The sequence below is a fragment of the Fusarium proliferatum genome (genome assembly GCF_900067095.1).
Source record: "Fusarium proliferatum ET1 genome assembly, contig: FPRO_scaffold001, whole genome shotgun sequence".
In the NCBI taxonomy this organism is placed as follows: domain Eukaryota; kingdom Fungi; phylum Ascomycota; class Sordariomycetes; order Hypocreales; family Nectriaceae; genus Fusarium; species Fusarium proliferatum.
The window spans coordinates 1,714,961-1,738,196 of record NW_022194790.1 but is presented as its reverse complement, the minus strand read 5'-3'; the positions used below and the strand labels follow the sequence as shown (position 1 = coordinate 1,738,196).

The 23,236-nt window shown below is 47.4% G+C and overlaps 9 protein-coding genes across 9 annotated transcripts; 5 read left to right on the top strand and 4 right to left on the bottom strand.

The window, feature by feature from the left end:
* Positions 1-2,217: 2,217 nt before the first annotated feature.
* On the top strand, positions 2,218-3,807 carry FPRO_01513 (putative aldehyde dehydrogenase; the record flags this gene model as incomplete). The annotated part of the gene is made up of 3 exons (XM_031230639.1): positions 2,218-2,282; positions 2,335-2,734; positions 2,791-3,807. 3 exons carry the CDS (start codon positions 2,218-2,220, stop codon positions 3,805-3,807), a joined length of 1,482 nt encoding a protein of 493 aa, XP_031074960.1.
* Positions 3,808-4,792: 985 nt separating this feature from the next.
* FPRO_01514 (uncharacterized protein) lies at positions 4,793-5,278 on the top strand (the record flags this gene model as incomplete). Its single annotated transcript, XM_031230628.1, has 1 exon — positions 4,793-5,278. The coding sequence occupies one exon, from the start codon at positions 4,793-4,795 to the stop codon at positions 5,276-5,278; it is 486 nt and encodes a 161-aa protein (XP_031074959.1).
* A 1,906-nt stretch (positions 5,279-7,184) lies between these two features.
* Positions 7,185-7,484, top strand: FPRO_01515 (uncharacterized protein; the record flags this gene model as incomplete). The annotated part of the gene is made up of 1 exon (XM_031230617.1): positions 7,185-7,484. One exon carries the CDS (start codon positions 7,185-7,187, stop codon positions 7,482-7,484), a length of 300 nt encoding a protein of 99 aa, XP_031074958.1.
* Positions 7,485-9,011: 1,527 nt separating this feature from the next.
* FPRO_01516 (uncharacterized protein) lies at positions 9,012-9,473 on the bottom strand (the record flags this gene model as incomplete). Its single annotated transcript, XM_031230606.1, has 2 exons — positions 9,012-9,124; positions 9,296-9,473. 2 exons carry the CDS (start codon positions 9,471-9,473, stop codon positions 9,012-9,014), a joined length of 291 nt encoding a protein of 96 aa, XP_031074957.1.
* Positions 9,474-11,330: 1,857 nt separating this feature from the next.
* FPRO_01517 (uncharacterized protein) lies at positions 11,331-11,993 on the bottom strand (the record flags this gene model as incomplete). Its single annotated transcript, XM_031230595.1, has 1 exon — positions 11,331-11,993. One exon carries the CDS (start codon positions 11,991-11,993, stop codon positions 11,331-11,333), a length of 663 nt encoding a protein of 220 aa, XP_031074956.1.
* Positions 11,994-12,431: 438 nt separating this feature from the next.
* FPRO_01518 (uncharacterized protein) lies at positions 12,432-14,117 on the bottom strand (the record flags this gene model as incomplete). Its single annotated transcript, XM_031230583.1, has 6 exons — positions 12,432-13,352; positions 13,408-13,475; positions 13,527-13,563; positions 13,613-13,791; positions 13,842-13,965; positions 14,019-14,117. 6 exons carry the CDS (start codon positions 14,115-14,117, stop codon positions 12,432-12,434), a joined length of 1,428 nt encoding a protein of 475 aa, XP_031074955.1.
* A 1,694-nt stretch (positions 14,118-15,811) lies between these two features.
* On the top strand, positions 15,812-18,262 carry FPRO_01519 (uncharacterized protein; the record flags this gene model as incomplete). The annotated part of the gene is made up of 1 exon (XM_031230572.1): positions 15,812-18,262. One exon carries the CDS (start codon positions 15,812-15,814, stop codon positions 18,260-18,262), a length of 2,451 nt encoding a protein of 816 aa, XP_031074954.1.
* Positions 18,263-19,194: 932 nt separating this feature from the next.
* On the top strand, positions 19,195-21,568 carry FPRO_01520 (uncharacterized protein; the record flags this gene model as incomplete). The annotated part of the gene is made up of 3 exons (XM_031230561.1): positions 19,195-19,704; positions 19,758-21,428; positions 21,479-21,568. The coding sequence occupies 3 exons, from the start codon at positions 19,195-19,197 to the stop codon at positions 21,566-21,568; spliced, it is 2,271 nt and encodes a 756-aa protein (XP_031074953.1).
* Positions 21,569-21,642: 74 nt separating this feature from the next.
* On the bottom strand, positions 21,643-23,236 carry FPRO_01521 (uncharacterized protein; the record flags this gene model as incomplete). Its single annotated transcript, XM_031230550.1, has 4 exons — positions 21,643-22,845; positions 22,892-22,926; positions 22,976-23,094; positions 23,157-23,236. 4 exons carry the CDS (start codon positions 23,234-23,236, stop codon positions 21,643-21,645), a joined length of 1,437 nt encoding a protein of 478 aa, XP_031074952.1.

The following is a 23,236-nucleotide window of genomic DNA, read 5'->3' as shown; positions in this document are numbered from 1 at the left end:
CGAGGAAACGAAGATTGGACATCAATACTCCGTAGACCCCGTGGATATCCAGATCCCGAAGGTAATGTGGGGTGTGGCCCCTGGAGTAGGTAATAATCGACATTAGGGTAGCCAGTATCATTAATGAATTGACTAGGAGATTAAACATGTATTGGCATACATGTTTAAACAAACAGCTTCCAGTAACCTACACGATGTCGCAACTCGACTAGGCTTTGGAGGGGACGACTTGCTTGTGAACCCTCTTGAATGAGGAACAGTTATAGAAGAATGCATAGAAGGCAAGTGTATAGATACTCGCTGTCAGTGGCGCCCATATCGAAAAACAGTCGAAAGATCTTCCCAGGAACAACGGATAGGGTTTACCATGTAAACAGCGCTTGGCCAACCAAGCTGACAAAACCGAGCTGAGGGATAATTGATACCCTGTACAACTCCGCGGCCTTGGATGGATCATGGACTGAAATAATATGCAGAAAACGTACGTCCATCGGCAAGCGCTAATTCATAGCAGGACTACCTTAAGTTAGAGACGCAACCTGAGGCTGGGGTTGACAAGGATCCGAAGTGCGGTTCGATGTATATTCCCGTTGAGTTTGCTAGAAAGCTTATCTTGATTACTATGAAGGCTGTCCAGTAAGATGAATTATGGGTTGCTTTAGCAATACTCTCTTTGACTGCGTACGGCATTATTAGCAAATCACACCGAATGGTTAGTTAGTTGTCGCCCAACGATGAAACCGTCCAAACTCGTTGAGATTGATGTGCGGATCAAGTCTGAGGTCCCCAGTGAGAGACCCTGTCTTATTGCGGCACATTACCACCTTTTAACTGTAAGTGCGTGTACATACTTGTACCTGGTGTCGGCTCCGGGGGGGGTTGTGCATGCATCATTGATAACCCAGATTGATTTGTCACTGCTCTCAACGGTTTTGAGAGACGCCCAGGTCAGGTCCGTGAAGTTTTATACAGTGATTTTGAGGCTATTCATGTCATGAAGTGGCAGCACGAGCTATCACTCTGCCTCGTGAATAAAGCTATGTCATGCTTTTAGACATCCTTATCTGCTATACCGAGCTTTGACAATTCTGTTCACTTTGAATTTCGTGTTCTTAAGCTTGTCCTCTTTGGCGCAGATCCCCTCCTTGAAGGCCCATAAAGGCCCCTGCAACCCCACCATTGGCCACTGATGGCTCGGATGTGGGGAGAGAGCTTGGGGCATGTGGTGGCGGCATGTCTGGACCTTGTTTCTGCCGGCTGTTGTGATTTGCAGAAACCGTCAGATCCATCCACTTTGGCGGGGAGTCCAGAGAGCTGTGGAAGCAAAAGGGTTACAGGCCATGACAGAACCAGTAGCAAGATCCGATGAAGCAGTTGGTAGTCTATCAAGGGACAGTTCATCGGTCCAGTCATCAAAGGCGCTGGGCACGTTGAAGCACTGTCTGTAACGTTTGCTGATATTGTACTGCTCCTTTCTGGGTAGTGTAGGTGTTACTGCTTAAACATCCCTGCCCTGCCCTGCCCCGCGGTTCAGTCAAATCGTTGCCTGACATGAATGTGATGGACGTGATCTCCCATAGCTTGGTACCGGCTTAGAGGAGAGCTCTGCTCTGCCCTTGAGCCGTTCCGAAACCACTTCGGAGCAAGTCCTGTCCTTTCGGGGTTTGCTGTAAGGTGATTGGGCTAATGCTGCAGTCGATGTTAACAGGACAACTTACGTGACGTTTCGACTACTAACCATGCTAACCACCTCCTGTCCACCACCGCCACGACAATGCTCCGCAAAGCTATGGGGTGCCGCCCGTCCGCTGGGGGTCTCAGTGTGAGCGGTAGCCAGTGCAATCCATAGCATTTCCTCTTTCAGGTAGCAAGAAACCAGTACGTACCAGGACATCCATGCTCATCCAGGTGTGAGGCGAGGCTGTTGCGGGGAAAGTTGGCGTCACTTGAACTTCACCCCTCCTCCACTCCACCGAGGTTCACATACGGCACATCGCACCCCGATGGGCGGCCCCCCCTTAGTCCCCTACTTCCATTCTTCCACAGGAAAACCCCGCGTCATTCTCAAGAATAAATACTCCCTTCCCGTCGTCAACATTTCCATTCCCTTTTCCAGATCATCTCATCGTCTCCTCTTCACTCTTCTCTTCTATCGACATCCTCATTTGATACCCAAAACCCTCCCTCTCCTCTACAACACCTCGTATATCATACACAATGGCTCCCCTCACCGTTGAGCTATCCACCCCTGTTACTGGTACCTACCAGCAGCCCATCGGCCTGTAAGTGATTATGGTATCGAACACTGTTGACTCCAAAACTAATACCATTCAGCTTCATCGACGGCAAGTGGACCGAGGGTGTCGACAAGCAGAAGTTCGAGGTCATCAACCCCTCCACCGAGGAGGTCATCACCTCCGTCTGTGAAGGTACTGAGAAGGATATCGACCTGGCTGTTACTGCTGCCCGCAAGGCTTTCGACGGTGAATGGAAGAACACCTCACCTCAAGCTCGAGGCAACTACCTCCTCAAGCTTGCCGACCTTGCTGAGAAGAACCTCGATCTCCTTGCTGCTGTCGAGTCTCTCGACAACGGAAAGTCCATCACCAACGCCCGTGGTGATGTCGGCGCCGTTGTTGGCTGCCTGCGATACTATGGTGGCTGGGCCGACAAGATCGAGGGAAAGACCATTGATATTGCCCCTGACATGTTCCACTACACCCGATCTGAGCCCGTAAGATACCCCTGATTCGAAATGCCTTGGTTCTCTGGTACTAACACATATCTCAGATTGGTGTCTGCGGTCAGATTATCCCCTGGAACTTCCCTCTCCTCATGCTGGCATGGAAGATTGGCCCTGCCTTGGCCACTGGTAACACCGTTGTCATGAAGACTGCTGAGCAGACTCCTCTCTCTGCCCTGGTCTTCACTCAGTTCATCGAGCAGGCTGGTTTCCCTGCCGGTGTTTTCAACCTTGTTTCTGGCTTCGGCAAGACTGCCGGTGCTGCCCTCTCTGCCCACATGGACGTTGACAAGATCGCATTCACTGGTTCCACCGTCATTGGCCGACAGATCATGAAGTCTGCTGCTTCCTCTAACCTCAAGAAGGTCACCCTTGAGCTCGGTGGCAAGTCCCCCAACATCGTCTTTGACGATGCTGACATTGAGGAGGCCATCAACTGGGTCAACTTCGGTATCTACTACAACCACGGCCAGTGCTGCTGTGCTGGTACCCGTATCTTTGTCCAGGAAGGCATCTATGACAAGTTCCTCGCTGCCTTCAAGAAGCGAGCTGAGGAGAACAAGGTCGGTGACCCTTTCAACGAGGAGACCTTCCAGGGCCCCCAGGTCTCTCAGCTTCAGTACGACCGCATTATGGGTTACATCAAGGCTGGTAAGGACGAGGGTGCTACCGTTGAGACCGGTGGTGAGCGCCTCGGCACCAAGGGTTACTTCATCAAGCCCACTATCTTCTCCAACGTTCGTCCCGACATGAAGATCATGCAGGAGGAGATCTTTGGCCCTGTCTGCGCCATTTCCAAGTTCAAGGACGAGAAGGAGGTCATCGATCTTGCCCACGACACCGCCTACGGTCTCGCTGCCGCCGTCCACACCAAGAACCTCAACACAGCTCTCCGAGTTTCCAACGCATTGAAGGCCGGTACTGTCTGGGTGAACTGCTACAATATGCTGCACCATCAACTGCCTTTTGGCGGCTACAAGGAGTCTGGAATTGGTCGGGAACTGGGCGAGGCTGCGTTGGCCAACTACACACAGAACAAGTCGGTTGCCATTAAGCTGTACTAAGCAAAGCGAACTGGGCATTTACGGAGGATATATGGGCGGCGTTGTAACTGCGTGATCAATTTGTATATGATTTCATATTTAGTCTTACGGCTTTGACGAAGAAATGCCAAAAATTGACAAATCGTTCCCATCCTATGGTGTGTGGAGTTGATGTTTTGAGTTGTGCATACCCAAACATATTCCACTGAGCATTCCTTCCCTTGGTCCTAGAATTATATAAAAGGAAAGGAAATTATCCAGAAAAAGAGTAAAAGCTTTGGTTGAATGCTGCAATTCATCCTCCTGTTTTATCCAAGGGACTGGGGATAGTTACCAGCGTTTTTCTATAATCTTTGGGTATATTGGTCAAAGAGTTATGTAAGCTTATGAAGGTATTACTCATGACTCAAGGAACATTAATCTCAAACTCAAGGCTGAAATTAATATCCCGTTGTTTCGTTGGCTTGGGTTCCGGATTACTGTGAATGTTGGTCGGCTCCAATTATCCCGAAGCTGTAGTCGGGGCAATACCCACCGAGGCTAGAGTCATAACTACCTACAGTATCTAGAGAGCAAGGACCATTAATCTTCATAGAAGTGTACCATGAGCTTGCAATTGGAAGTCGACAAGTCAGATCACTGTGTAATGGTGACTTAGTAACGACCACCGAACTTCCTTGGACAACTCTTGTGAATATTATGTGTCGAATTATCGAAATAATACTGTATTAGACATACAATTTCTGTTGAGGGATAAAGGTAACCTCTGATACTACTTCTTGGTAAACCAGTCCTCGGGGAACAAGAAAATATCAGACCTTGATACAAGGTGTTGGAATAAACTTAGCAAAAGGTATCCTAAATTTATCCTAAGCTGATCCTAAACTTATCCTAAGCTTAGGCTAAGTTACCTAAGTCTTTTCATCCTTTAGGATCGAAGTCCTGAGTTGTCTTTCCTCCCATAGCCAGTCGCCCCTTTTAGTTTGTGCCCATCGAATGAGCAGTGATGCCTTGTGTCAACATCGAAATCATTACCTGCCTCACCCATCCGATTCCATCCGATTCCATCATCATCACATTTTCACCATTACCACCCATCAAAAACAGGTTGGTCGGTTCCCCAACTGCTTCCACCATTGTCACCATCATTGGACTGGTCATGATGGCTTTGTTGTGCGTCGAAAGCCTGGTTTCGGAATGCGTTGATCGAAGGAGCCTGGTGACGTTGGACACAGAAGTCACGAATCCTTCTGGCTTTGGTGTTCCACCGACTGCAGTGCGTCCACCCGGCACGATGCATCTGACACTCGGTCTTATGAGCCTCAAGGACGAAGGCGTTGAGCAGGCCAGCGAGGTGTCGAAGAATTTGAAGTTGAAGGAGTACCTTGCAAGTTCTAGACCTAAGATCCACTACGTTCTGTTTCTCGGCTGGCAGTTGCTTAGTGAAGATGCGGTTGTGATTTTTGGCCACCGGTATAAAACCCCTGGCTGACGACACGTTCTGCTTCTTCTTGTCGGGCTCCTGCTTGTTGACGTGACAGAGCACCGTGGCATGAGGGCCCTGGCAAGTCCCGCAAGTCTGCTTATTTGTATAGTCTTGTGCAAAGTGGTCGAGCTCGCCGCATCTCCAGCATTTCGGTCTCTCACATTATCCCGGGAGGTGTCCAAACTCATAACAATTGTTGCATTTGACTTCGGGACAGTCTCGTTTCATGTGACCCTGTTCACCACGACCTCTGCAGATAAATAGGGGACAATCCTCGAAAGTGTGGGTATTCTCCTTGGAAGTCCCGCACCATGGCCCCTCGCAACCCTTTACAATGTGTCCTGTCTGATCGCATTTAAAGCATTTCTGGTCGACATCTGCGGATTCGTTTGCGTTTGCTCGCCCAAGGTTTAGCATTGCATTGCATGAGAGCCCAGCGTGTCCTTGTCGACCGCACTTCCAACATAACCATTGGCTAGAATCCTTGGGGCAATCGAATGTGAAGTGCTCGTCGCCACAATATGAACATAGAAGTTCGCATGGGCATTCGTTTGCACTATGGCCTTGATGATGGCAGTTTAGGCAACTCCGCAACTTGCCACATGTGTCCGATGCATGGGGAGGAGAAGGGGCCGCATCTCGTGTAGATACTTTGCCGGAGTCGAAGGGCGCCTGGAACTGAAACAACAACTGGCGGAAGAAAATTCCGATATCTTAGACTGCGCGTCAAGTGCCGGCTACCAAGTGTGTGACGTTCGGTGTACGATTTGGTGGTTGGTGATCGTAACTGTGTCGATGGATATACAAAAGATTAAGGCAAGAGATAGAGAGAGAAAATATTAAAGGGAGAGGAGGAGAGAAAAGAAATGAAGGAAGTAGATTATTGTAATAGGTGAAATGGTACATGCCTAAGGCAGTAAAATACTGTGTAAGTTGCTCAACAGTGATTGACAGTGATTAACAATAGTTTACCTATCAAACAGACATATTTCTTTAAACACTTTCTTATTCACACATATCCACTTACCTGCTCATATTGAAGATACGATTGCCGTTGGATTAACTCTGCGGCGCATCTCCGCCCCGTGAGTTCAGTGCTCGGGCTTCACTTAAGCTCGATCGACATGTCGCTCAAAGCATACCCCCCGGGCATCCGGAAAGTCTAGAAGTCAACGCTTTGTCTCAGTTTTCGAGTGATAATATTACGTGGAAGGTGAATGCATTCGGGGAGATACTATTCCAAAAGCCCCGAACAATCTCTATTTCCTGTATCAAGTGGGCTAATCCTAGGCATCTGGAGGCTGATAAACAGGAGTACCACAAGCAGGAGAACAATAGCCAGACTATCCTATAAATTCAATTGTTTATGCCCGCATGCACGGTTATCATATTGTTTGCGAATGTAAACATGACAAGACAACGAGGTCAGCCTAGGTAGTCATTAATCTCCTCTTCTGAACCTCTGCTCAGCCTCTCTCTCTTCCTAATCTTCTCTCATCCTCAAAAACTGTCTTTTTTTTATTTAACTCTCCAACTTATCAGCCCACATCCTATAAATTTCCTTATGCCTCTGCTTTTGAAACCAGCAACGCACAGCTATTGCCGATCTCTGAAATCGGACCAAGGCAGGGAGAGGCAGGGAGACCTAGGACCTTTATCCTAAGTTATAAAAAGACTTAGGTAATTTAGCCTAAGCTTAGGTAACTCTTTACTAAGTTTATTTTGGCATATTTTCTAAAGTCGTCTCTTTTCTTGCTCCCTAACATAAGGATACCTTTCAGAAGCGATCACTATCCTATATCATATAAACGTTCGCATCGTGACTAACTACTACCTAACATGCCCAGAATTTGAACCAGTCTAGAATTACATGATTCTGCTGCCGATTATTGTACCCGTCTCATGAAGGAAAATGATTATTTCTATTGCGAAGATCCCCATGATTCTGGTGCAGGAGGTTGGGATCCCGACGAGGACTTTTTACCCAGGGCTTTATTCATCTTTGACTATAACCATCAACCAAAATACTTTCGAAGCCTTTTACGAGATCGATCTCCGGGACCACGGCACAGAAACTGAGGACCCGGCTATCAATCGACTTTGGCAATGTCACAAGAACGGAGAACACGTTGTACTTTTAATCCTTCTAAGAAAATTTGCCAGGCTTAAGATCAAAGGCACACACGAAGTGATTGATGGCGTCCTTTTTTAGGCGCCGCCTGGTCTATGCAGCTAAGAGTAACGGCACTTTCCCTCCCCGGTTCCCCGATGATCCCAAAATCTAATACTATTTGCATGCTGCTAAACGATCGCTCACCATCGACTGTTAAGAGGGCAAGAGCCCTGAAGATCCTCTGGATGTAATGGAAAGGGACAAGATTGAAAGAGTCGACCCTGCTAAGCTGGTAACTTGCCTTGTTCAAAATCAAGAGCGACCGATCCGTAATAGAGATGACAGATGATATCAAGCTACAATTCACCATTCATCAACGCATTGATGCCCATGCCCTTTTTGAGCTGATAACAGAGGAGAGCGAACCTGGCCCAGCCACCAAAAAGAACCAATCTGATCCAGCCGCCGTGGGCGCAAACGCGGATAGTTCTGATGACGAGTCCTCAACCAGCCAGTAGTCAAAAGGTTTACTACGTTTAGGTAAAACTTATCCTAAGTTCTCCTAAAATATCCTAAGCTAGGTATCCAATGTTATACTAAACTCTCCTAAACTCTTCATGAAGTCCTTGTAATTTAGGATCGAAGTCTCTATGTTTGAAGAACACGTAGGTGAACAGTTGCAAGTTTTGACAATAAGGACAGATTTGGCACCACTGTATTTGTCACTTGCAACACGGTGAATGCTATCCCCAGCATATAGTTTCAGCGAAATGGCTTGTTCCAGTAACTCGAAATGCTCTTGAAGTTTGTGAAGCTGATTTTGGGTATTTTGATGGTTCCGTCATGCTGGAGTGTTTCTGACGAACCTAATCGTTTGTACTGGCGTGGATCCGAATGCATTCCAAATCAAACCATGATAATCTCAGAAGTAGTCGTACAAACATTGGCGGTTTCCTTATGTCTATGATATAAAAGAAATATAGGTTTGATAGGAGTAAGCCTTTCCCAGAAGAGAGATATAATGGTCCCTCTAAGGTGATTGCTTCCATAGGCATCATCAGTTTGTCATTGCTGCCTTGGTAGATACTTAGATAGGCTATATGCAAAAGGCAAATTACTGCAAACATCCGTACCTGGATACCTAGGTATAGGCAGGCCTACTAACCCAACAGTTGCTTTATTCAGTGTCAAAACTGGACATTATTCAAGCAATTAGTGTTTGGCAAGCGCCCAAACAGTATTCAATCATCCATGTTGCCAAAACTCAACAGCAAAAACATAAACATATGTTCAACTAACATACAAGTTTTTATTTGCCCAGGCATTCGATAAATCAAGGAATTCCATAGTGTGAAGGACGTTGAACGAATTACATAAGCCAGTCCTTGAAAACTATAAGAGTGGCCATAGTCGCGCAATGATATGAACCATCTTTGTTACATATCTCAGGTTTCTATACTATGGCGGGCTACAAGCCTTGCAGGAGCTCTATGTCTAAAGCTCCCCTAAATTATCCTAAATTTCCCCTAAACTATACTAAAGTATCCTAAACTTACCTAAGTCTTTTTACCACAGTACTTACGATAGAAGTAAGATATGTACTACATTTTCTTCTCCCCTAGCAGCCTAGGCCATCTCGCCTGAGGAGCGACACCAGATCAAGACATCTACTCTTGATGCTGCACAAGGTGATGAAGCAGATGTTTCTTTGTCAATTGGGTCCTTGTCTCCAATATTGACTATACAGCAGAGAACAATAGGTCAACCCTTTCGCTTACTCGAGCACGTGGGATTACCGTTTTACTTTTGGATCGGGGAATGTTTGTTGGGTGGGAGATCCGAGATCAGACGGAGAAGCGAGCACTCGAATTGTATCGCATCTTCAAGTACCACAAGAAGAATGATCTTACTATCCGGGTATGGTGCTGCCATAAGTGCACCAGTCTCGATCATAAAGTTTCTAATTGCAAGGAAGAATTGGCACATGATCCCAATCTCGATTGCGCCAACTCGATCTGCCAACAGACAGGGCATATGTCCGACCACTGCGAATTGCAGAATTGCCAGACCTGCTTCTCTCAAGGTCATAGTGCAAACGAATGCCTATCAAACCTCATGGGCACAATGCACCGACTTGCACTTTACCTATACCAAGAATGACAACAAATGATCATGTTCCAAGTGTGGGGGACAAGGGCATGCTGGGTTCCGGTGCAATGCACAACTCGACCTTGAACGAGCAAACGCAAACGAATCTGCAGACGTGAATGACCAGGAATGCTTCAAATGCAAATAGACAGGACACCTTGCAAAGGGTTACCAGTTACCATAGTACGGAACTTGCAAGGAGAGTCACACTTGGCAGGCTATTCGGTGAGCTCATATTGCATCCATAGAATATGAAAGTAATCAACTGATAATTTAAGCCGCCTCGAAATTGTTGTCAACTGTTTGGCTGTCCAAGATGTCTGAACCTTTCAAGATCTGCGACACGAACTTTTCAACGAACGTTATATCATCAGGGTCGCAGAAGCTGCAACACAGCTACCACTTTTACTTATTTCTCTGAACTTTCTGGAATCTGAAGGCGTTGAGGCACCTTTCGAAGTATGTAAGCTGGCCGACATAATGAAACACCTTGGGGAGACATCGTCCCTCCCAACTTCGAGATGTTCGCTTGGTAACGCCACAGGGAGATCCAGGTATAGATATAAAATTTCTTATGGAAGTCCTTTAGAATAGGTGTGGAAAGGACAGAGTACGTTATCTTGACGCAGACTCTCCCATCTCCCGCTATCTACCGAAACACTTCGGTATCACAAAAACATTATTGGTCTTTATGCTGGAAAGCGAACCAAAAGCTTTCATGCGAATACCTAGATGCCTGAACATGAAATTGGATCGCTTTCTGGTAATGGGTCTGTATTTCCCCAACAATTGGTGTTCGCTGGATTGCTTGATCTGTATCTGATGTATGATTTCGAAGAAGATGGTGTGTATGACCTTGTAAGTTGTGGTGCCCGTCCTCCGTGTCTGGTGATTTTGCTCACTTATCATTTTTACAGGAAGCTTCAATCAAAATAATCACTACTAGCATCAAGATGGGACCGCCACACTTGCGGTACTTTGCGTTCTGCCTCATGGAAGGAAGAAAGGTTTGATGCTCGTATCGAAGCCAACAATGCATCGACCTGATCGAAGTCTACAATATGACAATGTGCAGATTGTGATGAAATCGATCACGCACGATGTAATGCTCCAACTCCCACAACTGAAGCAAATGTGTCTCCTCACTCGAGAGTCGTCGTTCTTTCGAGCACATCGCACAATGGAAGTTTGGTCCCGTCAGTGTCGAGACAGTAGCGTACCTGGGCTTAGCTCGCGGTGCATTCCCGCTGGCGATAGATCGAAGACTCACGGTGGCGAGCAGACATCTTGAGCGAAAGGTTGAAACCACAGTTGGCTTCCTATGGCTCAGGGGACTGGTTCTATTCAACGAACGATGAACGGAAAAGGCTGGACTATGAGCAGCTATTAGTTACAATGCATGGCAGTATTCTACATAGGGGGGAAACGCCGGAAAATAATAGAAAATATAGCTAGAAGAGAGGAAGAAACCCAAGCATATGATTGTTTTGCTTATACGTCTTTGAAAATCTTTAGGCGGTCTATCGATTATCCTTAACTTCTCTAGTCGTCTTCTCTATTTCTAGGTGTATGTAATTATGATCATGGGAACGATGCGTCCTACATCCGTACGACTTGAAATCCCTTCATCTATGGTTCATGCATCATGTCATGATAGTAACCACTCTTGTGCTTGCCATATCCACCTCAAGTCAAAGGAGCATGAGAGTTTCCAACCAACATCCATCCATACAATGCCACCGCCCGCGTTTCGACACTTGATAGAGGTGGAATCTCCTCAAACTCGCCGCATCCATATCACTGAGACTTGCCACTCTTATCTTGCTTCCGTGCGACAATGACATCCACACGCTTGAAGGCAGGGAACCCCTCAAAGAAGCAGTTGCTGAGCCAAAGCCACCACTGTCCAGAGAATCTCTCAACGCTGTGCCTCTGAAGCTTCCTGTCGAAGAAGAAGCATTCAACAAGATGAATACCGATGACGGGCCAAAAGATGGCGTTGACAAGCCAGCGATAGAAGGTCGCGCCTCCAGGGAACCCTTCGTTCAATAACTCCCAGATGCGAGTGCCAGGCTGTACCCACGGCAGTGTCCCGGCGCAGAAGAAGTAGAAGAGAACTGATCCTGTGACAAAAATGCCAAAACCCTCTGGAGGTGTGTAGGCTGTGATAATGACGTCGCTAAGACCCAGTCCTTCACGGGCTGTGTTGGCCATCTCGATGATGCGGCCTTTGACCTCGGCCCAGCTGGAGATTGGAGGCGAGAAAGGGACGAAGTGGTCTTTGCCATCTTTTGACTTTATAGTCATGCCGTTGAGATCAATATCCTTGAGTGCGGGTGAGGATGCAGCCGAGGCAGAGAGATGGGCATAATGACGGAGATAATAGGAGATTTCTCGGGTGTGATCCTTGTTCATGTGCGACACGATGCGGTTCTTGCGGGCATCATCGGCAGAGGCCATTTTGTTTTATTTTTGTCGAATTCAGATATTATGAATTCTTTATTGGGCCACTGTGATCTTCGTTTAGATGCAGCTTCGTTGAGTGTTAGAGGCAGATGAGAGCGTGGAGTCGGAATTGGTGGGTGAAGTTGAAAGTGGAGCCCAACTATTTGCCAAAAGTCGACTCCCGAGGCCATAAAGAGACAAGGATACCTAGTTGCATGTGAAGCAATTGAAAAAACAGAAAGTCAATAGAGAAGAGTATGATCGTCGAATAACCCAGGTATCTAACAACAAAATCGAACTTTCTATGTGCCATAATTGGCTGTCAATGCGTAAGTTACATCTTCTCTGCTGTAAGATTTTACTATTTATTCATAAGTACGAAACCACTATCTGGTCGAAATCTGTCTGATGAAGAATTACTATTTCATTATTGATTTTTATGTTCATTAATCGTTAAGTAGCCTCTACATTCTCTCTTGCTGATCCCTTCTCCGCGTCCCATCCACTGTCGTGCACATGCCTGATCGTCCTCGTTCGGACCTGGATACCAATCATGCCCGTCAATTGGGAGATCATAGAAAACCTCTGGCCTCCTTGGATCTCTGTCCTGACGTTTCCGTAAGTTTTGTCTCCCAGGTGTAAGTTCGACTCGACTAGCTTCTTTGGACGTCCCCTTGACAAGATCCCGAACAACCCCCTCTGACATAAACTCGGCCTCAGCATCTTCGTATCGGTTGACGGTGTTTCCGGCATACTAGCCTCTTCTATTATCTGCGGCAGGCGGTTGGTCTCTTCCACGTCCCTCGGAGGCACTGGATCTATAAAGGATTGCCATATAGGCAGGCATGCCCATATAATCAAGATCGAAATTTCGACGTCCATCCAAACGATTCGTTCGTGATATTTCCAAACTGGCTGCATCATCTTGAAGAAATTGATCAAAAGGTGCAGTCGAAAACAGGACACAGCCAGACCGAATGCTCCCAACGCCATTGCGATGGCGCTTTGTAGCCAAGATGTTGTGTTACTTGCGACTCGGCTGAAGATCAGGTGAGAAAGCATAACAAGGAGCACCAGGTTTAGGAATATGTCTATCGAGGAAGCGGCGTATGCAAGTGAGTCCTGAGCCAAGCAACCTCCTGTTTCCTCATCTCTTCCACTTGGTTCCCAACCTTCCCAGGCGAATGCAATGGGTGAACATCGAAATACTCTCAATAGGGCCAAAGCAATTGAAGAGAGGATGGTGAGTACAAGGGTCGCGGCTGTGGCCACTATGTATCTGCCAGAAAACGATGAGCGTAGGCATACGAGAAGAATCGCGACTCTAAGTAGACACGAGCAGGCAAGCTCAAATGTGTCGGCCATGAAGACAAGCTAGGCAGTTCAATGTTAACATTCTGCGACTCACTCCTGCACGTTGCAGACAAACCTTTAACCCGTCTGTAATGTATTCCGGAACCGCATTCCAAGAGATTGTATCTCCTGTCACAGAGTGGGCTAAGGAGTCTGGTAAGCATGAGTCCATATTCATTCAGCGATCCGACTTACCAAAGTGAATCAGAGTTGCAAAGACAGTGAACAACAACTAAAAGCAGGTTAGGTTTGATGATCTATGGTACGAGATACCAACTTACTCCACAAACTACCATTACATAGTCATCCAGAGAAAGACTCTCATATGTAATCCAGCTTGAATACAGCCTAAGCCAAGGAGAGATCCATGCTGGTATCTCTGCAACTAACAGGACATAGTGATTATTCCGATTGTCTTTTTGCTTGCTGTCACAGGCATTGGCATAGATCTTTGCAATATCTAGAGCTTGTTAGTTCTATCCCATTTTTACTTCAGAATAATTGGCGCACCGAATCTTTCGAAATCGCGGCATTTGTCTGCGAAGCAGTTATCTAGCTCCTCCTTGACATTTCCGTCGTTGCACATATCAATGGCTTCGAAATCCGAGTTGTCATATTTTTCAAGGCATGAGCTCTTCAAGACATTGTCAGTATAAGCACAAAACCGCATACAAACCTCAGACTCACGGTGCAACGGGGCAGACTCTTGAAGAGTTCAGATCTGTCAGCGCCGAACGCTCCAGCAGTGAGTGCTAGCGAGCAGATCGCCCAAGATGTGAGCTTCATACCCGTCCAGTAGCATTAGGGCTGCTGATGTTGAAGAAGTGAACCCAAACAGGGGAATAACAGGATGCTCAAATATTGCAAGACATGGGTTACCTCAACTATCATATATATATAACCCCCAGATCTACGTAGGCAAGGGGCTTCATCCGAGTTGGGTGGGAATGAAGACCGCATCGAGCTGTAACAAGACTAGTTACTAGCCCTGTACGTTCTTACATCCCGGTTTTGATATGAACCCCCTGTGCATACAACATGGATAAGGTACGTCGAGCATTGAGGATCGTCTCAAAATAGCGGAAATGATCTTACACGGGCCGCTGGGAGGATTAGCTGCAATGCTATTTACATCGGTTCCTTGATCTGTGACTTTATCGAGATTTAATTCGGGTATTCCGGTCTGATTGTTGAGCTCACCTCCTCGCTCCTGTAAGCAAGTGAAACTCGTGGTAAATGCATTGACACCTCTTCACCCCATGTCCTAACGGACTAATGCACGACATAGCAAACACGCGGCTTCAACAAGCCTCGATACATAGCATAACTCTTAAATCAACCAACGGTTTTAAAGCCTCTTTTAACATCGTGCAGCGCCGTTTGGAAGCTTTGGCGAAGCAAATTGGAGCAAAAACTGGGGTAGCGTTGTACCGCAATTGCTGTGTGCTTCAGGTGAAACGACAGCTCCAAAATAGTGCAGTATAGACTGTGTGATCCTCTATGACCAGAACAATAGGTGAGTATCCTAGACACTGCAATGTTGCAAATATGGTTTCGTCAAGACTTTTCTGAAAAAGCTTCGGTTTGGGTGTGACAACCTAAACTTTTGCCAGCTGTTACGCCAAGAGTATGTCCTTCAATCCGAATTGTCAAAGTCTTTCCAGAACGAAAGTGGCCTTCTGTTGACCGCCATATGCGAGTCAGTCTTCAGTTTCAGGTTGGAGGGCCAATTCACCCCGCGTTAGTTAGCATTGGATCCAATGTGAGTGCCCTTTCGTTGAAGAGGTCCCTGGATCTGCACTCCGCTTATTGATGATTGAGCCTTGAGTGCTCACGTAGACGTTTCAGTCATTCGATTTCTACCAATCTCAACTGTGAGTCTTCGTTATATCGAACCTCTATTCCGATGTTTAAAGAATCCAATTGCTGTCCCGCCATTTTCTCGTGATATTCTTTGACAATCTGCTCATTCTTGCGAGAAGGAAATAGCTTTGGTAAGTCAAAGATGGATGAGAATAGGTCGGCCTGCGTCATCTCAAGTAATAAATCAATCTGATAGTAGGTAGATTCATCTTGATGCAGAGGTGACCCTTCGGAACTCCGAGGAGCTTGAACGAGATAGGCAATACGTACAGATTGAAAGGATCAAATACTGAGGCGCGTAATTGTCTTTTGCATCAATTCACATGGCAATTGCATCAATTAGCTGTCCAACATGTCTCTCAGTTTCCTGACTGGTCATGGTAGTATTAGATAGACGGTCACCTGACCACACAAACGACACCCGCAAGACCCATGCTCTTTCGTATCTCCGCTCGGCACAAGCAAAAACTCTTCTACCAATATTATCTGATCAGATTGATAAAGGTGTTTTTCTCACTTGCTGGTGGAGCGATTCCTCCTCCTCCTCCTCCTTCGTAACTCCGAACCGCATCCGCATCGGCATTCGCACGACACTGGATAAGCTCCGGTCATCGATTATGGCTTCCTCAGACCGAAGTGAGACCCCGGACTCGGACGGTGACCGAAAGCCTGGGTCCCGAGATGACTCGGGCCAGCCGCCCGCCCGCAAACGGCAGCGTGTCCGCCTCAGTTGTCTGGAGTGCCGACGCCGAAAGCTGTCGTGTGACCGAGGCTTCCCGTGCGAGCGTTGCATCAAGAGCGGCACTCCCGACCGTTGCAGTTATGAATCTCGTAACGGCGAGGTCGTGAATGCTTCCTCGGGAGTTCCGCCGCCGTTCGCCCAGCTAGACTCTCGCCGCTTTGTTGATCCCGCAACGGGGTTGTCCCCACGAGATCCCGAATTCGTACGCCAAGATCACGATCGAATTCGCCGATTGGAGCTTGAGCTAGTTCAGCTTAAGAATCAAATCTCTCGGTCTGGTGTGTCTTTCGATGGGAGCACCCTGGCTGGCACGACGACCTCCCCCCAGACGAAAGATGATGCCAATGGGAATGCGAATGTCGAAGACCCCTCCGTCCGCGAAGTCCACGAGTCCATCGAAGCCACTAACATGTCGGGTGAGAAAGGAGAGCTTCGTTTCTTTCGTGGCAGGGGTTTTCGCACGCGATACTTTGGTCCACACAATGCCAGTATGGCCTTTGTTGAACTTACAGGTCTGTGCCCTTTCATGAAGGAGACGGCCGATGAGTGGCTTCGCCCAGTCATTCTCCATGACCGTAAAGACCGAAAGAGACGGCGCGAGGACCGTGAGAAGATATTTGAGGACTCGGATCCAGAACTAGAGGCTTTACTGCCAACTAAGGAGGAGTCCGATGCACTTATCGATGTTTACCTCGACCAGTTCGAGCAGGTGCACCGCATTGTTCACATTCCTACGTTCAAGAAGGAATACGACGAGTATTGGGCACCCGGGTCTACCAAACGTTATGCCGCTTTCACGGCCCTTATCCTCGCAATGATGGCCGTTGCAAGTTGCGTTCATACTCACGAAAGCCTCAAGTTCATTGGCATGATGTCGAATGCTCGTCACTGGGCAGAACGATGGATCAAGGCATGTGATGAGTGGTCAACAAAACAAAGCCAGAAGCATCGACGCTTGATTCACTATCAAGTAGCATGCCTTTTGTATCTTGGGAAGCGAGTCAACACTATCAAGAAGAAGCGTTTCTGGACAGGCTCTGGTGCGCTCATCCAGGACGGAATCGCTGTCGGCTTACATCGTGAGCCAAGCCACATGGCAGCAAAGATCACTGTTTTTCACCAGGAGATGCGTCGACGAATTTGGGCAACAGTTCAAGAATTCGACATGCAGGCCTCCTTTGACCATTGCCTGCCAACTCTGGTTAGCCAGCTTCACTACGACACCAACGCCCCTCGCAATTTAGACGATGATGATTTTGATGAGAGTACCACCGTGCTCCCACCATCAAAACCTGTCAAAGAGTATACATTCTCTTCGTTCCAGCATCTAGCTCGCCAGAGCCTGCCTTTACGTCTGGAGCTTAGCCGTCTTCTTACTGGTCCATCGTCTGAAATAGACTATGACCAAGTAATTCGATACACCAACGATTTGACACAGGAGATTGATGCTCTACCTTCATGGGATATGAATCTGGAAAATGTGAAGGGAAAGAAGAACCCTTTGATCGCATACACGTTATTGCATGTTCAGTTAAGGCAGTACATTATCCCCTTGCATCAGCCATATCTCAAACTTCGGAAGCAAAACTCAAAGTACCAGTACTCCGAGATCATATACTACAATGCCGCTCGAGACATTGTCTTGTTACACGACAAACTTTACGAACAAGGCGTTCGGAGTCTGAACTTTCTCAGAGAAGATGCGCTGACCACAGCCATCAACCTCTGTAGCGTCACAATGTTGCAGCCCAGAGGTTCCACCAACATGATCATGATAAACTCGCACCACACACTCAAGTTGATTGAGAAGTGCATTGCGATGAAGGAGGATCGTCTATTACGATGTGGCAACAATGAGCCATGGGGATATTCTATCATGTGTGCGGCGCTGGGGTTGCTTGAAGCCCACCTGGGAACCAAGGAGCCTGAGGTCGCCAAGTCGACATCAGCAGAACGCTTTGTCAACTTACACTACCGTCTCCTTGCTAACCAGGAGCCCCCAGTTTCTGGGGAGCACCTTGCAGCTGCCATGAACGGCGTGCCGCAGGGCAATATGGGACCGGGGCCCACGCCTAATATACCGTTGCATGACCGGCCAAAGGTAATGAAGCTTGACTTCCATGGCAGGGCGTTTCCTAATATTGGTATCCAGTCGGTGACACCGTTCTCGTTTACGCCGACAATGCCTACGGCTCCGATCGACCCAAGTCAGGCCCCTTGGATGATGGGAGGCGATCCCACTCAACCCTTCAACCTGGATCCGAGTCTGGAGTTGTTGGGTATAAATCTCAACGAGATCTGGGGCGAGTCCTGGGAATTGGGCTGAACAGAAAGAAAGTCCATGTTGGCTGAAGCGTAATAATAATAACTGGCGTGGATTCTTGGGCCTCGCAAGCCACGGACTGGGGGGAAATATTGGGCTAGCATCTATTTGCTTCTCGAATTGTCTCATCTTTTAAGATACCAGGTCTCCTTCTATGTCACGACAACACAAGCGCTCATGAACAGGTCTCGGCGTCACGTTGTCTGCCATCTTTTGTGCCTTGAAGCAAGCTCCTCTCATTATATCTATCTTGTGGGTTTGAATACTGAATTCCTCATGACTGACGAAACTGCCCTCAGAATAATGTGCTAATGAAATGCAATATCACTTACGTGCCGAATTTTAGGGAAGAGATACTTGCTGAGCCCTCGCAGATTTCACGGGTTTCAACATTCGATCTTCTTCAATATTGATTCATACTACTTTTTTTTGGAAGGGAAAAAGTAAAAGATATTTTATGGACCATATATGTTCAGGTGAACACTTTTGCCAAGTGATGGGTAAATAAAGTGCTTGTTGTGTTGTTCATGTTGTTCGGGTCTCCTGGTGATTAGGTTGCTAGAACATCAGATATTGTTCTTTGGACATGATGCAAGGGAAACCCATGGAAGGCAGGCCGACGATGTTATATCCAATAAAATTTAAGCACATATCCTACAAGAATGATAAAAAACCAATAACTTTTTGAATGCGAGCCCATGAACCTCACTGAATACAAAAAATACCAGCCATCCTGCAGGGTAAGCACTTCAATAAGTCCGAACTTTAGTGCCGGGCATAAAATTTCGGCAACTAAACTTACCCAGTCGAACTTTTCGGCCCTAAGAAACCTCGGGGATAGTGTTCGGCATTTGATGGTCCTCGCTCATATACAAAGACATTACATACATGCCCGCTATCACTATCGCATAACCCGACATCGAATATCGACCGCGATGCCGCAAAGGGAATCCTCGGATGTATCTTCTGCTGGAAGTCCCCCAGCTCCCAAACGCCGCCGAAGGCGACCCGCTCGGTCTTGTGAGCAATGCCGGCGCCGCAAGATTCGGTGCAGTCTGGGCCAACCTTGCAATGGCTGTGTTCGGGCTCGGGCACCGATGCAATGTTCTTATCGTGACGGGAGCCCTGTTGTAGTGACTCGGGGTTCTGAAGTCTTCTCCTCGGTGCCGGCTGAACGGACTGAAAGCCAGGGACCCGATACAGCAACACAGCGAAGTCGAGAAGCACATCACCGCAGCCCAGTAAACCGACCACCACAACCTGAAAACAGTGATAGGACTGTGTCAAATTCACATAGCTATCTTCCAAGAACTATTCCAGCCCCTCAAACACCCACCCCAGCCCAGTCATCAACCTCAATCCCTCCCTTTACACCCAGGTTGCGTCATGTACCTGAAAAGACGAAGCTATTTGGCCAAACACATTGGCTTCACACTGCAGAGAAGGTAAATCTCAAATATCTCTACTCGAGCTCTGATACTGATCTTCACCGCCTTAGTTTCCTGTTTCAGGTAATTTCCATCCCGTCGAGATTGAACCATCATGGGAGGATGCCAAATCCGACTTCTACGACGCCTTGAAAGAAGCTCGCATCCTACGTTTTGGTCTCAAGAAAAAGAACTTTCCAACACTAGATCAACCCATAAAGGATCTTCGGGAGACCTTACCGTCCAAGGTGGTTTGCGATGAACTCATTGCTTGTTATCTCCGCACATTCGAACCCCTGTATCGCATCATCCATATCCCCTCCTTTCAGAGAGAGTACGACCGGATATGGGCAGGCGAGGAAACACAACCTGTGCCAGCTATATCTCTCGTTAGACTGACCTTGATACTTGCCCTCGGGACTACGTTTGCCAATTTTGACACGGAGGAAGAGATGAACCAGTTGTGGCGGCTTGCGCAGACATGGGTTCAGAATGCCCAGTGGTGGCTCACAGGTCCAAATGAAAAGACCACTTACAATCTCGATGGTCTGCAGATATTCTGTCTGCTAATAATCGCTCGTCAATCGACCTTTAATTGTCGTGGAGCAACGTCATGGCTGTCCTCGGGCTCGCTACTGCGCGCCGCCATCACTATGGGCCTTCACCGCGACCCGAAGTTATTTGCTGGCTTAACCCTCTTCCAAAGGGAGTTTCGAGCTCGACTATGGGCCACTGTGCTGGAGTTGGCTGTCCAGTCATGTCTAGATCTTGGCTTGCCACTGCAGCTTTCAGAACAGGACTTCGATGCTTCCATTCCATCTAACTACGATGATTCGGATCTAGAGTCAACTTCTCCAGGGGCACCAAAACCATTGGACAAATTTACAGACTCGTACCTGCAAATAATGCTGGCAAAATCTCTTCCTTTGAGAGTTGAAGTCATAGGCCTACTAAACGACTTTCGACAAGAGAAAACATATGAAAAAGCACTGGCTTTAGGATCACAGCTGCGCACGGCGTGCCGAGATGTCGCCGCCTTCTTCCATTTAACACAACATAATCCGATGAACATGAGAAAGGGATCAAGCATTGAGGCGAATGAATTCCATCGCAAACTTCTCGACATACACCTTCGCCGGTTCGTTATGTTTCTTCACCGCGACTTCATGCTCCAAGCAAGGACTGATCCCCGGTTCTACCTTTCTCGTAAGGTGTGTGTTGAATCTGCCCTGGTCATTGCTTCTGGAAGTAAGGGCGCCGATTTCAGCTTGCCGATGCAGGTATGGGATGACTTTTCTCGGCTGTCTTTCGTTGGACGTGGCCTTTTCAAGTGTGCATTGAGTTTTGATGCTATGCTCATCTTGGCCCTCGAGATCATTACTGAACTTCAAGACGAGTCGACACCAACACACGAACCTGATATTCTCAGCGAGATGGCAAAGGCTACCCGTGCTCCCATGATCAACACACTCGAAGAGATATATGTGCAACTTCGCTGCATGATCGTACGGGGCAACCTCAGCCTTAAGAGGCTCCTCTTCTCGAATGCTCACCTGGCACATATTCGAGCATTGGAGGCGGGCCGGCCTGTGAAGCCAGCGGTACATGAGACTGTAACATCGACGCTCCGCGACTGTGTGGCAATGCTCAAAGACATCCAGGCAGTTACAACACCCCATGAATCAGTGATAACTTCGGATAGCTTGAGTAGCGACTTTCTTGGTACAGATATTTTCTCAAATGTGAGTCATGCTTCATGTAAGGAGTAGTTCTTTCTAACAATATGAGCTAGAGCAATCTTATTGAGTGGGACATATCCGACCTTCTCGGCTTCCCAACTGCCAGTAAAGATGGCCAATCTCAGTGGCCAGTTATGGACTAATATCAAAATCGACACATCACATACCGAACTCGTGTAAACTGTCAGGGAATAACACTTGCGAGATGTCATTTTCGTTACTCGTCATAATACCCAACATCATAAGTGCCCTGCATTGCCTGCGTGCTCACCCACTCTTCACTTGCTAAGCCCCTCATAAATCTCATCTCAAGTTCTTGGGGATCCTTGTGCCAATCACAAGCAAAGTCGCATTCTGGTGTGCTGGATTCTCCAAAATATTTGCATATGGAAGCATGTCGGCACTTATCAGTGTCTTCGCAGTATTGAGCCAGGGCCTGCAAACTCTTGAGTCTGGCGATCTGATTCGTCTCAGCTTTGGCATCGGATCTGATCAATCTCGTGACACGCTCCAGGTCTTCTCGGCTGTAGTAAAGAAAGCAATAGCTTGCATTGCCATCTCGACCAGCACGGCCAGCTTCTTGGTAGTAACCTTCGAAAGACTTGGGAATACGCCAGTGGACAACAAAGCGTACGTTATTCTTGTCAATACCCATGCCGAAGGCGGTCGTGGCAACAATGATATCGTACCCCGACTCGTTGTTAATCCACCGGGCGAGTGTTTCTTCCTTGACTTCCTTGGTGAGCTTGGCATGAAAGGGCATGGCCCCAATGCCTTCTGAACGAAGGGAGGCTGCCAGAGTCTCGCATTCATCCCGAGATATAGTGTATATGATCCCAGGAACACTTTCGACTCTTTCGTTGACCTGTTCGAGTTCTGCCTTTCTCTCACTTTGTTTACGACGGTCGTAAACAGCGTTGATCCATCGTAGAAAATCCTGCAGGCGGTTATCTTCTTCGTCCTTGGTGTACCGAATTTCAAGATGCAAATTTTGACGTTGAGGGTTCATCAAAAATTCTCTCGTTCTTTCTGGAGTTTGATCGAGTTTCAAAATAGAGAGTACGTCTTGGCGAACCTGCGGGTTTGCCGTAGCCGTAAGACACATTATTGGTACATCTGGGAAAGTGTCTCGAAACCAAGATAGACGTTTGAAGTCTTTTCGAAAGTCATGGCCCCATTCTGACACACAATGAGCTTCGTCGATGGCGATACGTGCAAGCTCCTTTTGCTTGTAGACTAGCTGCAGCCGTTCGCGAAAGCGTGAGCCAGAACATAACTCGGGCGTGACATACAATAGCCTGGTCCTCGGATGCCCGCTCTCAAGATCGCGCTCAATGCGGCGCCGATCATCATAAGGAGTTATGCTGCTGTAAAAGTTGGCTTCGATACCGGAGGCTGTTAGGGCTTCAACTTGGTTGATCTGATGATGTTAGATTTCGTAACGATGGTGGGCCAGCGTTTCTTGCCATTAAACTCAAGAGAGGGGAAACAACTATGGTAACTAAACTTATAATTAGAGGAGGAAAAATGTATAGTGATCGGAAACTTACTGCCTTGGTCGATGACTGCTGGTAGCTGAAAGCAAAGACTCTTGCCAAAGGACGTGGCTGCTTGGACGTAAACATCAAAGCCGTCGAGAGCAGCTTCGATGATTTCACGCTGGTGAGGCCTGGGAAATGTCAACGGATGAAGCAAACAGAAAAAGGAGAAGCGGAGAATTCGTGTGCCTACCTGAAATCTTCCTTGTGAAATTGGCGACGAAGAGTAAAACCAATATCTGTGCATGAACTTGTTCTTTTCAGAGGTGGCAT